At 39.5% G+C, this 13,932-nt stretch overlaps 1 protein-coding gene across 1 annotated transcript in view; it reads right to left on the bottom strand.

Annotated features, from left to right (window-relative positions):
- Positions 1–1,119: 1,119 nt before the first annotated feature.
- LOC126418817 (mediator of RNA polymerase II transcription subunit 31-A-like) overlaps positions 1,120–13,932 on the bottom strand; it is a 34,149-nt gene continuing 21,336 nt past the window's right edge. Inside the window, exons 3-4 of the mRNA XM_050085761.1 lie at positions 12,284–12,380; positions 1,120–1,949 (exon numbers count right to left, since the gene is read on the bottom strand). Coding sequence (XP_049941718.1) covers positions 1,709–1,949; positions 12,284–12,380 — 338 coding nt within the window. The 3' untranslated portion in view covers positions 1,120–1,708. The remainder of the gene's footprint in view (positions 1,950–12,283; positions 12,381–13,932) is intronic.

The following is a 13,932-nucleotide window of genomic DNA, read 5'->3' as shown; positions in this document are numbered from 1 at the left end:
GTCAGTGAATTTGTTACAATTGATGAAATGCTGCAAGCTTTTAGAGGGTGTTGTGGGTTTGTACAGTACATTCCAATTAAGCCGGCGAAGTATGGTATCAAAATATATACCCTTAGTGACATGAAGACATGTACACCCTAAATTTTGAAGTGTAGTGTGGCAAACAGTTGACTGGGCAATACGTAAAATCAAATAAACCTGAAGATGATGTCAGAAGACTGGTAACTCCCATAAAGGGTACAAACAGGAATGTTACAACTGACAGCACTCAATGGCTTTCAGTACAATTTCTGTTTATCTACGACTGTCACAAAAAAGACCTGTGATCCTCCTATCTACAATGCATGACACAAATGTAATTGACATTTAAACTGAAGAATTGGCAGTAAATTTGCACAACAGAACCAAGGGAGGGTTGGGTACTGTGGATCAGATGTATTAAAGACACCAGCCAGAACAACCATGAGACAGCTGATCACATTACTTCACCACCATCTTTGTATTGCTGGACTAAATTCGAGTATCATCTTTACTCACAACAGCCCAGATAATAGAGATAGGTAACAGTTTTTTCTTAAAAACCTATCATACAGTCTTATGGGCACTCATCTAATACAGAGAGCAAAGCTGACAAACCTTCCTAAAGATGTACAACTACTTCTAGAAATATTCAGAGAAGGTGGGACCATTCATAAAAAACCTAAACCTGGAATATGTCACATACGTTGATGACACAAAAATGTCATGACAAACATCATGCAGCAGATGTGGACATAATGTTCCCAAGAAGCATTCTCGTCAGAATGTTGTGTGTTTCTCCTGTGATGCCGATGACCAGCAGATGGACATTTGTTCTGATTGATGTTGTTTATTGATGTGAACTACTTTAAAAAGTTTATATCTTTATTAATTTTTTACATGAAATAATTAACACAGCTACAGGCTGTTTTATTTCAGTTTTTACCCTATGGTTTGCCTAGAAATGATACTTATGTGAAGGCGAAATTGTGGTGTAAATGTCACGGCATGCCACTCACGTGAAATGAGGAGATGCGCCAACCAGATGGTTAGTACATAGAAGGATGCAAAGTTTGATAATGACAAAAAAATATCTGAGAATGCCAATGAAACAGAACATTTATTTCTCATTATAAGCTATGTAACAATGGAACATTCTCATTATACGTGGTGTGAAAAATAAAATAAATGTCATTTGAGCACTGAAAATGTAATAAATGTATGTTACAAAAATACATTTATTTTCATACTGACTCCCACACACAGAATTATTAGAGTTTTTGCAATTCATACACACAGATAAAAAGGAGCATAAAAGGTAACTCCACATTCCCAGTCACATAGGAATGTTCAGTAGGATGTGCAAGGTCTTAACATAATCACAAAATACTTAAAAATAACTTCTGAACTAACAGGAATCATAATTTACCTCGATAACTTAAGTCTCTGTCATTATATAAATAAAAAAGAAAGCATGTTCGACCACACTGAAAAATGGCTGTATGAAACACAGGTACGTACTTTGTCTGCAAAAGAACTTACACAAAATCCACACTCGCTCTTCACTTACTCTAACAAATTCTCTTATTTACAAACATTCACAGGAAAGGTCCTCCGACTAGTGAGTGGCCAAGTAAAGCCTCAATCTGGGGCCACGGCGGGTGCCACATGGTCACACAAGGACCAGCCGTCACGCCTTCTGTGTCTGCCCCTGCCCGTTGGCCGCGATGGCTGCCGAGGGTGGCTGCTGACCTGTCACCTGCTGGGCATGTTCCGCCTGCGTCTGCAGAAGACGCGTACGCCGCCGTGTGTAGTGCTGCCACAGCAGGATCTGCTGGTCATCGATGAACTTGGCACACTGTGCACTCACAACTTCACGGCGGAAGTGCTCGTACTGTAGGAGATCTAGGAAGTGCAGGCACATTGGGTACCTGAAAATAAATTTATATATTACTTCATATGGAACACAGAAATCTTAACATATGCAACTGAAATGTTTCGAACCTCACTTCCTATTCTTTTGTTGCTAAGAAGCAGCACATTACAAAGCACACTGTTGGGTATCAGCAGTGATGGTGGCTATGAATGGGAGGGGGGCAGGGGAGTTAGATATTTACAGCAGTAGCAATAGTGAAAAATTTCACTCTTCTGCTACCAAGAAATAAATGATTACAGTTGAAGCGACATCAAGTTTAACTGAAGTCATCACTTTGCTAGTGTTATTTTATTAACATTGTCTTCAGAACATTCTCATACATTAATATTCTTACTGAATGGGAGCAGTTTCATACCAACAGAAACTGCATTGCAGCAACAGAGCAGGAATCAAATGTGGAACTTGGATGATCCAATGAAGAGGTAGAAAAACTGAAGTAAAATCATCAGATGTGAAGCAAGGAAGAAAATACAACGTCAATGTGACCACCGCTCAAAAGCCTTAAAAACTACATTTTGCAGTACAGATTGCTGTTAGACATGCAGGAGGAGAGTTAGTGAGATTCTGGGTGGCACCGGCAAGAATATGCAGCCATGCCAACTCCAGTGCCATGGCAATCTGTGCTTGGTTGCGGATCCACCACACTAACAGTGCAATCAAGGTAGTACCAAGGAATCTGAACTGGGTTTAAATTTGGAAAGTCTGGTGGCCAGGGGCATACAGTAAATTCATCCTGGTGCTCCTTTCAACAACACATGTATAATGTGAGCTGTGTGACATGCTTCATTGTCCTGCCAATAGATGCCATGGTGCTGAAGGAAAACAAACAGTAGTATACCAATGAAAGTAAATTTTTGAAACTGTAATGTAATTGGGCAGATAAAAAAAAAAAAAATCTACTCACCAAGCAGTGACAGGAGAACATAATAAAAATATTGAAATTTAGAAGCTTTTGGAACCAGTGGCTCCTTCTGGCAGAAAAAGCTGATGGGGAAGGAAGAGGGATGAAGGGAATGGCCTGGTGAGGTCTAGGAAATGGGGAGAGTTTGGAAGAATCAACCAGAGCCCCGGGTTAGGGGAGACTTACCCAAAGGGCTGAGAAGGAAAGACATGATTGCTGGGTCCTTCACCTGATGAGATTTGAAACCAAGAGAGCCTGGAGGTGGAAGATAGGGTAATACACAAGACAGATTACTGACAAAAATTGTGCAAGAGTTAGTAAGAGCAGAAAGCAAAGTGCACCATATGTGGTAGAGCTGGGGTGGGGCAGTAGTGGTGGTGGTGGTGGTGGTGGTGGTGGAACAGGCCATAACATGAAAGATACATAAAATTAAAAGGGAGTGAAGAAAAGAACAGTTACAGAGAAGAAATTCTGAGATCAAAGAAATTACCATACATTAAGGACAGGTAGGTAGCCAGAACCAAGGCCATGATGTAATGCAGTTTTCCACCTGTGCAGTTTTGAGACACGCTTGTCTGACAGAATAATCCAGATGGCACATGTAGTAAAACAGGTACTGAGGTCTTTATTCATGTTGTAGAGCATACTCTGCAACAGAATGTTTTGTGTTGGCAGTATACCCCTCTACCTATGAACAATCATTCTAACTGACAACTTGGTGGTAGTCACGTCAATATGAAAGGCCGAACAAGAGTCTCACCCCATCTGGTAAGTCTGCCCTGACCTGGGGTTCTGGGTGGCTTTTCAGAATTGTATCCCTTTCCCTAAACCTATCCAGTTTTTTTCCTTCACCTCTCTTCCTTCCCCTTCAACTCTTCTGTCAATAGGAGCCACTGGCTCCAAAAGCTTGTAAACATTAAATCCTTTTGTGTGTGTTCCCCTGTTGCCGCTTGGTGATTAGATTTTTTTATCTATCCATCTGCATTATAATTACATAAGAGCTGGTACACAACAGGAGTTGTTTCACATGTTGCTCTAACTTTGACAGCACATGTTTTACCAGTTACAGGGCTGGTATAGGTAATAATAGGAAAGTGCATGGGGCAAGTGTTACAGTGGGGACAGCACAGATGAAGTTATAGGTTAGGGAAATACGTGCAGAAGGAGTATAGGGTTCGACACAGATAATGCAGAGGCTGGGAGGCTAACAGAAGGCTATTCTATTGTGGTGGGCACAATATTGGACAGAAAGGACCTCATTTCAGAGCATGATTTTAGGAAGTCATAGCATTTCAAAGTAGCTAATTAATAAATTCAAGGCCTGGATAATAGTGAGTCACAAGAGGTGTACTACTAAGCTGTTTATTGGAAGGATCAGCAGTATCAGGATTGGATGTGATGGCCCAGGAAATCTGCTTTTGAACTTGGCTAACAGGGTAATCATGTCTAGCGAAGGCTGGATGAGAATTGTGTTGTATTACTGTAAAAAGTCTCGTGAACGATGTGCTCTCTCTCTCTCTCTCTCTCTCTCTCTCTCTCTCTCTCTCTCTCTCTCTCTCTCTCTAGTGATCTCTGTCTAGTGTAGTCACAGTCAGTTTTTCCTTTTCATCCCTTCTTGTAAGTCCCCCTGACCTGGGTTGCTGCGCGACTTCCGAATTCTCCCCATTTCCTACACATCACCATTCTTTTTCCTTCGCCCTTCTTCCTTCACCCCCAATCTTTATGCCAAAAGAAGGAGCCAGTGACTTTGAAAGCTTGCAAATTTTATTATCTTTGTATGTGTGTCGTCCTGCCGCTGTATGGTGAGTAGAATTCTTTTACACACATTAGAACGCATGAAGGAGTGGATGTGGTTCCAAGGATAGCTGTATACTTGTGTTCATCCACTGTGCATTTCAGAATCACAGGGTAACCCAGCAAATGCAAAGAAATGCATCAACCCTTTCAACAATTGTTGCAAGGTTCCACTAGGAGGGGGGGGGGGGGGGTGGGGGTGGGGGGGGGGGGCAACAAACCTAACCACGCAAAGGACCACAGGGGAAGTTGAGGTTCTCAAGCACAAGAGTTCTGTCACTTGTAACTATAATTCTGTTGAATTCACGGTTCTTTAACTGTTCGAGATTACCTGCAAGCCCTCAACATCTGACTGACTGCTTCTAAATGAAAGTTTTGTTTCTTTAACATAAATTTTCGCACATTAAAAGTTAGTTCCATTTTAACTAACGCACACTTTCAGCTACAACATAAAATTATGATTCCAATGTTCTATTCTGGTCTCCATTTTGCATATTATGCCTAATTTTGGTAACACTTATTGAAAATCAGTATCACTTTCACTCATCAGTGGAATGAAAGCTTCCCTCACCTGGGGGTTAATAGGTATGGTGGGGAATACCAGCCATGAAGTAAGTCCTAGCCTGATATCAACACACTAGAACACTTATTTTATGCTCTTTATAAATCAGCCATTTGAAACAACTGAGCTCTCTCAGTCTATGCAGGAGGTTGAAACACCTCAACTCCAGCATGTAACTCCTAAAAAATGTTTAATTTAAATATAAATTAAAACAAACCAAGAATGTAAAACTGAGTGGCAGAGCAGCTGAAAATGATTGGTAGTTTGAAATACCTGTGGTGTATGAAACAGGTAAATGGAATGAATGATAAGGAGATAAACAAACTGGAAGGTGAGCTTTAAGTTTCATAAGAAGTGAGAGGAGCGATATGAAAAAAGAAATCTCCAAAACAGTAGCAAGGTGATACTGCCACTGTTGTGATTTTCAGTCCAAAGACTTTCACAATGTAGCTCTCAATGCTCACCTACGCTGTGCAAGCCTCTTCGTTTCTCCAAAGCTACTGCACCATTTGTACCTGCTTGTTTCTAGTCACTCTTCAGTCATTATCTACTATCTTTAAATCGTCCCTCCGTCTTCTCTCCAGTATAAAATTAAAAATCACTTGGTAGCTCACAACCAACAAATCACTCCTACTCAAATTTCACCACAAAATTCTTTTCTCCACAATTCCAATCAGTACCTCACTACAAGTAAAGCAATCTACCACATAATCTTGAGCATTCTTTTGCAGCACCGTATTTCAAAAGCTCTTGTTTTCTTCTTGCTGACACGTTTATTGTCCACATTTCACTCCCATGCAAGTTATTTTGTTGCCCAAGAGACAAAATTAATCTAGTTTTAGAGTCTTCTTTCATAGTTAAGTTCTTCAGAATGATTCAATTTAATTCAGCTGAATTTCATTACTTTTATTTTACTTCTGATAGTATTAATTTTCTGAATCTGTTTTCATGGCACTATTCATTCTGTTGTACTGATCATCCAGGTTTTCTGCCTCCTCAATATTACAATGTCATGGACATACCTTCAAGTTTTTATTTCTCTATCCTGAACTTTAGCTCATTTTCTAAATTTCTCTCTGGTTTCCTTTACTGGACGCTTAATGTACAGACTGAATAACATTGGGAACAGGCTACAGCACTATGTCACACACTCCTGAAGTACTATTTTTTCTTGTTCTTCGTCTCTTAACTGCAGTAGTTTCCGTACAGATTGTAGTCCATCTTATGTTCCCTGCATTTTATCCTGCTTCCTTCAGGATTTTGAGGATTGTACTCCCAACAACATAGTAAAAACATTTCTCTAAATCTACGAACACTACGGACGAAAGTTTGCTTGTTTTCCTTCAGTGCATCTTCCAAGATAAATCATATGGTTCAAACTGTCATGTATTCCTACATTTATCAAGAACTTGATCTGATCTTTCATACTCTTTGTCCTTCCATTGTTTCATAGATATTCTGCATCCATGACTTACTGAACTGATAGTTTGGTAATATTCACACATGTGAGCAGATTGACTGATTAATTGAGAGCGGTTATGGGACCAAATGGCGAAGTCTTCAGTCCCACGATCCCGAAGTGAGTCAAAGAAGAAAGAGGATGATCCAGTGATGGGAGTCTAATTACAAAATAATGAACATTAAACACACACAGTAAAGGCATAAAAAGTGAGACCAAATCAAAAAACTGAAAAAAGGGGGCAATCATGAGGTCACAGATCGAGAAGACTGTAAAAGAAGTCCCACCCACAACCAACCTACTCCTGCTGCAAGACTAAAGCAGAACCTTATATCTGGAAATAAAAACCACTTTCACAGAGGAAATTGAGGACCAGTTCAACCATCCGTGGATTGTCTGCTAATATTAAATTTAAGGAATCGGGAAGACTATAACACGAAGGGCCGAAAGAAGGGAACATTCCACCAATATGTGAGATATTGCAGTCTGCCTCCACAACCACATTGTAGGGGTCAAACGTTATGTAAAAGGAAAAAATGGGTGAGCGGGGTATGACCAATGCGTAAACGGCATCAAACAGTGGATTACTACTGAGAGAAGTGAAACAAAGAGTGCCAACTGCAGTAGACTCCTTGAAGGTGCAGAGTTTATTACTATGAGCAGTAACGATCCAGATGGCATTCCACTTTTGCGTGAAGAGAGATTTGACACACATCCGCATATCCACAGCTGGAATCATGCAAGAAAATGGAGATAAGTATCTGCTTCTCCAGTCAAACGGTCAGCCAGTTCATTCCCTGGGATGCCCACATGACTTGGGACCCAGAGAAAGATGACTGAACACACAGGTGAGCAGCTAATATACCAATCATACTACATACCAGGTCCGTTCTACACTGCAGAAATGTAGGTCATGAAGTACAGAGAAAAACAAGGTACAAGCAAGTGAAATGAAGGTTCTGAGAAACTGGGTGGATGTAACAAAAGTGTAAAATATGAGAAATGATAGAGTTAGTAGGGAGATAACTTGAGCAACCCCTAGAAGGGGAGATAGGTAAAAAAAGATTGATATAGTATGGGCAAATGAACAAAATTATGAGACAAGGTTGCCTAAGAAGATGGGAGAGATGAAGATGGATGGTCAGAGATCAATGAGAAGGCCCAGGGACAAGTGGTTGAAAGGAATGTGAATAAACATTCAGGTGAGAGAAGAAGACTGGGTCATAGTAATGACACGGAGGTGACAGGAAGAATTGACAAAATGGAAAGGATGGAGCAACTTGTGTTCTAACAAAGTCCTTCCCGTGGCATATAACTGTACAATATGATTGTTATGATTAATTAAAATAGCAGTACGAAGACACGGATTAATTTCCGAACAATGTTTTGCCAGAATGATTCCAGATTCATACTGCCCAGATCAAATGCTACCTTATCTTTTATGTACAAAACAACATTCCATTTAATTTTCAGGTTGGCACTTCTGTTCTAAATTTTGTTTTTAGTACTTTATAATCAAATCAGCTGAAATGAATACCATATTGTGAGTGATTTCCAAGAAGACAGAAGCTGCACTCTACATGGGAGTCTTACTTCTATTATGATACTGTAAACCATGTAGAAATTTGGTGTTCTGTTTAATTTAACTTTAAGTAACAAGTAAATCAAATTAAGAGACATATCATTATAACATCGTTTGGTCAACACTGTAATAATTACATAACAAACCATCATGTCAAAGTGGCCGCAGCCAAAGAGGAGCAGTGTCAGTCAACATTAAGAAGAGGCTGTATAATGTTGAAATCTTAATTACAATTACTGCTAGTGTCATTTGTATATTGTATCAATGTGCAAGTGTAAAAATAATAAATATTATGCTTTATTTTATTCATTATTAACATAACAAAAGGAAAATTTCATTGGAAGTCAATAAAAGCTGTGGACCTGCACTTCTCGATGAATTGACAATGCCAAAAAGATAAGAATACCCACAGAAGTTGCGTATTTGGGAGTCTGCGCGCGCGCAATGCCAAAAAGATAAGAATACCCACAGAAGTTGCGTATTTGGGAGTCTGCACGCGCTTGTACACTTCTTGTACACTGCTGTACTGGGCTCCTTTTTGATTTTTTTTAAAATCCATTGCTAAATTATATTTTACTCATTTAAGGTGTAGCCCGTATGAAAAACATCTGCTAAATGAAATACAAAGGCCATGAGAGCACAAACAATGTCCATTAGACATTGCGAGTACATTATCAATAAATATTTAAAATAATCACAGTTATGTTGTCATACAAAACAAAATGCCTACATACATAGTACAGCATCACCTAAATACATCTCAATATAAGTTCTCAACTGACTGGGCTGCCATTACAAGACCTTGCTACCAATGTATGCCATCAGGTGGCTTAGTTATAAGGCTGTAAATGAATGGGAAATTAATAGCAAAAATAATATTAGAAAAATGTGAAGATAATAAGATAAAAACACCTATGAAGGAAACTACAAGGCAGTAGTTAAGAGTGTATAAACAAAAATACATCAATGAAGCACACAATTTGAGGGCTTGTGAAAAAGGGGTGAAGGGAGAATTGGATTGGTTGGTTGGTTTAAAACAGAGGGGGCAAGGGACCAAACTGCTAGGTCATCGATCCCTTGTTCCAATTAAAATAATTCCACAAGGGTGGGAGTAAAATAATAGACATACAAAACACAGCTGGAAGAAAGGAGAAAACCACAAGAGTGACAGAAGGGCAACAAACACTAAAATGGGCAAAGTCTGACAATAAAAATACAGAGAGACGTAGAAGACATCAAAACAAGACAGCAAATTATCATGGCTGGCTGACCATGGGAATAAAAAGGAGAGGCCAGCCACTCTGCAACACATTAAAACCTCCACCCTAAAAGCACTAGGATGGAGGGGACAGAGGGACAAAGGACATGCGCTTCAACTTAGATCAAATGATAAAACCCACCCTCACGAATAAAGAGTAAAACTAAAACTGTTGTTGAGGCACTGTCGCTCAACACCGAAGGTAGGGTGCTGGGAAAGTTAAAAGTACACCACAGAGCAGCTAAAAGTGGGCAGTCCAGCAAGAGGTGACGACCATCCTTTGTGAGCCACAGCGACACCAAGGTGGGTCCTCGCGATGGAGGAGGTAACCATGTATTAGCCATGTATGGCCAATGCAGAGCCGGCAGAGGACAACTGATTCCCTGTGAGAAGACCGCATGGAAGACTTCCATACATTTGTAGTGCCCTTAATGACACACTGTTTGTTGTGTGTACTGTTATGCCATTCCACCTCCCAAAGCTGAGAAAACCTGTGGCGTAAGACAGAACGCAGGTCAGTTTCGAGGACGCCCACCTCCAGAAGCTGTCTCCGTGTGGCCTGTCTGGCCAGCCTGTCGGCAAGTTCGTCGACTGGGATTCAGTGTCTGGAGCCGACACAAACACCACTGAACGACGGGACCATTCCAGGGCATAGACGAACTCCTGAATGGACACTACCGAAGGATGGTAAGGGCAGCATTGGTCGATAGCTTGTAGGCTGCTCAAGTAGTCAGTACACAGGAGAAATGACTCACCAGGGCACAAGTAGATGTGCTCAAGAGCACAAGATATGGCCGCCAGCTCTGCAGTGAAAACACTGCAGTCATCTGGCAAGGAGTGCTGTTCAATATGTCCTCCAACATACGCAAAGCCTACCTGACCATTACCCATCGAGTCGTCTGTGTAAACCACTTCATGGCCCCGGTACATGTCAAGAATCAAGAGGAAGTGATAGCAGAGAGCCGCAGGGTTAACGGAGTCCTTAGGGCCGTGTGAAAGGTCCAGAAGAATCTGCAGCCTAGGTGTACACCATGGAGTTGTACGTGAATGGACCTCAAGGAGAGGTGGTAATGGGCAGAACTACAGTTCAGACAGAAGGGACTGGACGCGAACCACTATCATAAGCCCTGACCTGGGCTGCTGATATGGGAGATGAACCGCTGTGGTTGGGAAAAGGAGACAGTAATTCAGATGCGCAGGAGAACTACGAACATGGGAGAACTGGAGTCTTATCGTACAGAACAGATACGAGTACAAGGAAAATGTAACATTAGCATATTTTTTAAGTTTCACAGACGTACATAATTTTACCTATACTTATCTTTTCCATAGCATAAGATTAGTTAAACATTGTATAGCATTATCAGATACAAAATTATGAAAGATAGACCCACCTTATGTTCTAAATGATGTATACGTAAGCCCAAACGGGTAGAGGGAGGAGGGGATACTTCAGACATAATGAGAAAATCATTTAAAGGACATATGGTGCTATTTTACTAGCAATTTTTAATAAAACAATGAAATATCTAATATCTAAAGGCAGTATATGCACTTACAAATTCGATTATATGCCACTGCACCAACAAAGTTAAAATACAATACATAAGTGTAAAGGTTTTTCTGAACTTGTTTATGAAGAACTAAGCAGTAATGAGAAAGAATGTTTACCAAGCCTTGTTCTATAGTACAGATGCATACAGAAACAATATATGAATTTTTGAAACCTAAAAAGAACATGCTCGCACTAAATTTTCCTTGCACTTATCTACTCTATAGCATATCCCCTCTGTTTACTCTTCATCCTTTTCCAACAAGCCCTTAAATGAGTAACATGATCTATTGATGTTTTGTTTATATATTTCATTATTTCCTTTTAGTTTCTCTCACAGGTATTTTGCTCCTATTATCTTTACATTTTTCTAATACTGTTTTTGTTATTAATTTGTCTATTTACTTTCCTTTACACTTAACACCACTATAACCATATAAATATGCCACCTGCTGACATCTATTAGTAGCTAGGATTTTTAATGGCAGCTCACCAACAGTTGAGCATGTACGTAAAGAATATACTAAGGAGGGGCTACACTGTGTGTGAAGGAATTTTGTTTAGCACAAGAACTTAACTGTGAATTATTATTTTATAAGTTTTCTATTTTTTATTATTTTTTTATTTTACTTTTAATGTCTAGTGAATGTTCTCCTTGTGCTCTCATGGCCTTTGTATTTTGTCTGGCATATGTTCCGAGTATGGGCTAAACATAAAATGCATCCAATATAATTTTTTAACAACAAGGGATCTGTTGTCTTTAAGCAACTCATCATAGCTGTATATAAGAGGGGCTCACAATTTACCTTACAGTCACAGGCCTGACTATATCGCAACTTCAGTTTACACACAATGTGGTTGATACACCAGCCAAATAATGATGTATATCTTTCACTCAAGGATATACTCCATATTGTTTGTGCTTTGGAAGTTTTCTTCACAGTATATTTCAGACATGTATTGTGGGGGTTAACATTTTATGAAGACTGAAGTGGAGAGGGGCCTTAGGGCTATCACCAACCCAACAATTGACTAACAGCACTGTGCTTCACTAGTCATTATCTTTTGGATGCACTTTACTTCCTCCAACCTTTGAGTTACCCAGCCATTTATAAGGGGGTCTATAATTTAATGTACTTTACGAACCACAGAGAAATTCAGCACCTAGGTGAAAGCAAAACTTCCTCCAGAGAATATACACACAAGATGATGATTACTTACTTCAGGTATCTTGCATATTCAGGCTCTTTCCAATAGAGAAGGTATTTGAGATAGTTGATGAAAGCTTGATCTTTAAAATAACCTCGTTGAGCCAAAACTGAAATAAAAACAGTTGGATTACTTATCAGACCTTGATACAAACACCGTAGTCATGGTTGACTGGATTCGAATATACCATTGCTGTAACACTTATTAGTAACTGTTAAGTATGCCTAAAACATGCCGATGAATTCTCATTTTACATTTTATGTTTAAAGCAATTTACTGTGTCTTCCAACTGCTTGGTCCAAAAAATTGTCAGCATAGAATTAGAGATGATGTGTTTCTCCACAAGACTAAACAGTGTAATAAGAGTTAGTTAAAAAATACAGTAACAGTAAGAACACAATTCTAGCTGCTGCTCCTCTTTGTTTAAGTACTACCTGACTCTGCCCATGTTCATGAAGGTTCATCTCTACAATGGGAGCTAAGAAATGCAATCAGGGTGTCCTGCGATTGTACAAAAAGTTTGTCCGAGTTTGCCAGGTTTTCCTAGCTAAGTTTCAATTTTTCCAGGGTCATACTGTGTTTCAACCCCAACCAGTTTATTCTGATTGATTTCTTGACAAAATCTACAAACTTTGTCAATATATAAGGAATGTAAAAGGTCTACACTCTGAGAAGGAAAAAACCTTAAAATGAACAACTTTAATTCTACCCACAATAAAGTAAATTTACTACAACCTGACAACAAAATTTTTATAATGTAATTTAAACAAAAAAGCTAATGGAAAATTAGAATGAGACAAGGTTGCAAAGGAAGTAAAGTATTATTAAAACATATTTACACTGTGACCAATTAACTGTAGGGAGCGCACAGACGAAAACCGAGCATTATCTATTTTGGTCATGAACCGCAAATTTTACAAAGAACTCTACGAATAAGTTTCAAATACAATTTCAATAAAATGATTGTGGAAGGAACAGTAATAGATTAGTCTGATGAGGAAACGTACTTTAACATTAAGTAAAATCACACAAAGGTGGTTATTAGTGTTAAAACTACTACTTCAATCTAAGAAACCTCTTTCTCAGCATTTTCCTCGAGTTTTGTTTTCATACTCATAGCTTTTCTCTGCACACTTTCTTCTCTCTCTCATTTTCCTTTGAGGTCTTCCGAGCTGCCTTTCCTCTGCTACTTTTTCACTGTACCTTCCCTATGCACTTTGGAAACTGTATGAGCTGCTTCGTGATAGTCACAATTTAACACCCCCACAACCTTGAACACATCATTAACAGCACGAACAGTTACAAAAGGGGCTCCAATAAAATTTTTGACCAGAAAGCAGTTGCCACAGATACCTTTTCCAAGGCTGGCATTGCCATAGACACTGCAAGCAGACTCGATAAATCTCTTCGCATTTTCAAATCCGCTTTTGACCCCGATTACAATCACTGACTGATGTGAACACAATCCCCATCAAATTCTTTGATGAATTTCCTTACTGGCATGATCTGCACTCAGTTCTGAAACTCGTGGGCAGCATCAATATCATGACCACCAAAGCGATTGAAGGTACTGATATTTAACAATTCTATGCCAAACTGTCTCCTCTCATTGTCAGCTTTAATTGCCCCTTCCGAGTCTAAACGTGGAATGCCCTCCATAG

Source organism: Schistocerca serialis, chromosome 9 (genome assembly GCF_023864345.2).
Source record: "Schistocerca serialis cubense isolate TAMUIC-IGC-003099 chromosome 9, iqSchSeri2.2, whole genome shotgun sequence".
Classification (NCBI taxonomy): domain Eukaryota; kingdom Metazoa; phylum Arthropoda; class Insecta; order Orthoptera; family Acrididae; genus Schistocerca; species Schistocerca serialis.
Note: the sequence above shows the minus strand (reverse complement) of the source record. Positions and strands in the feature narration are given on the sequence as shown.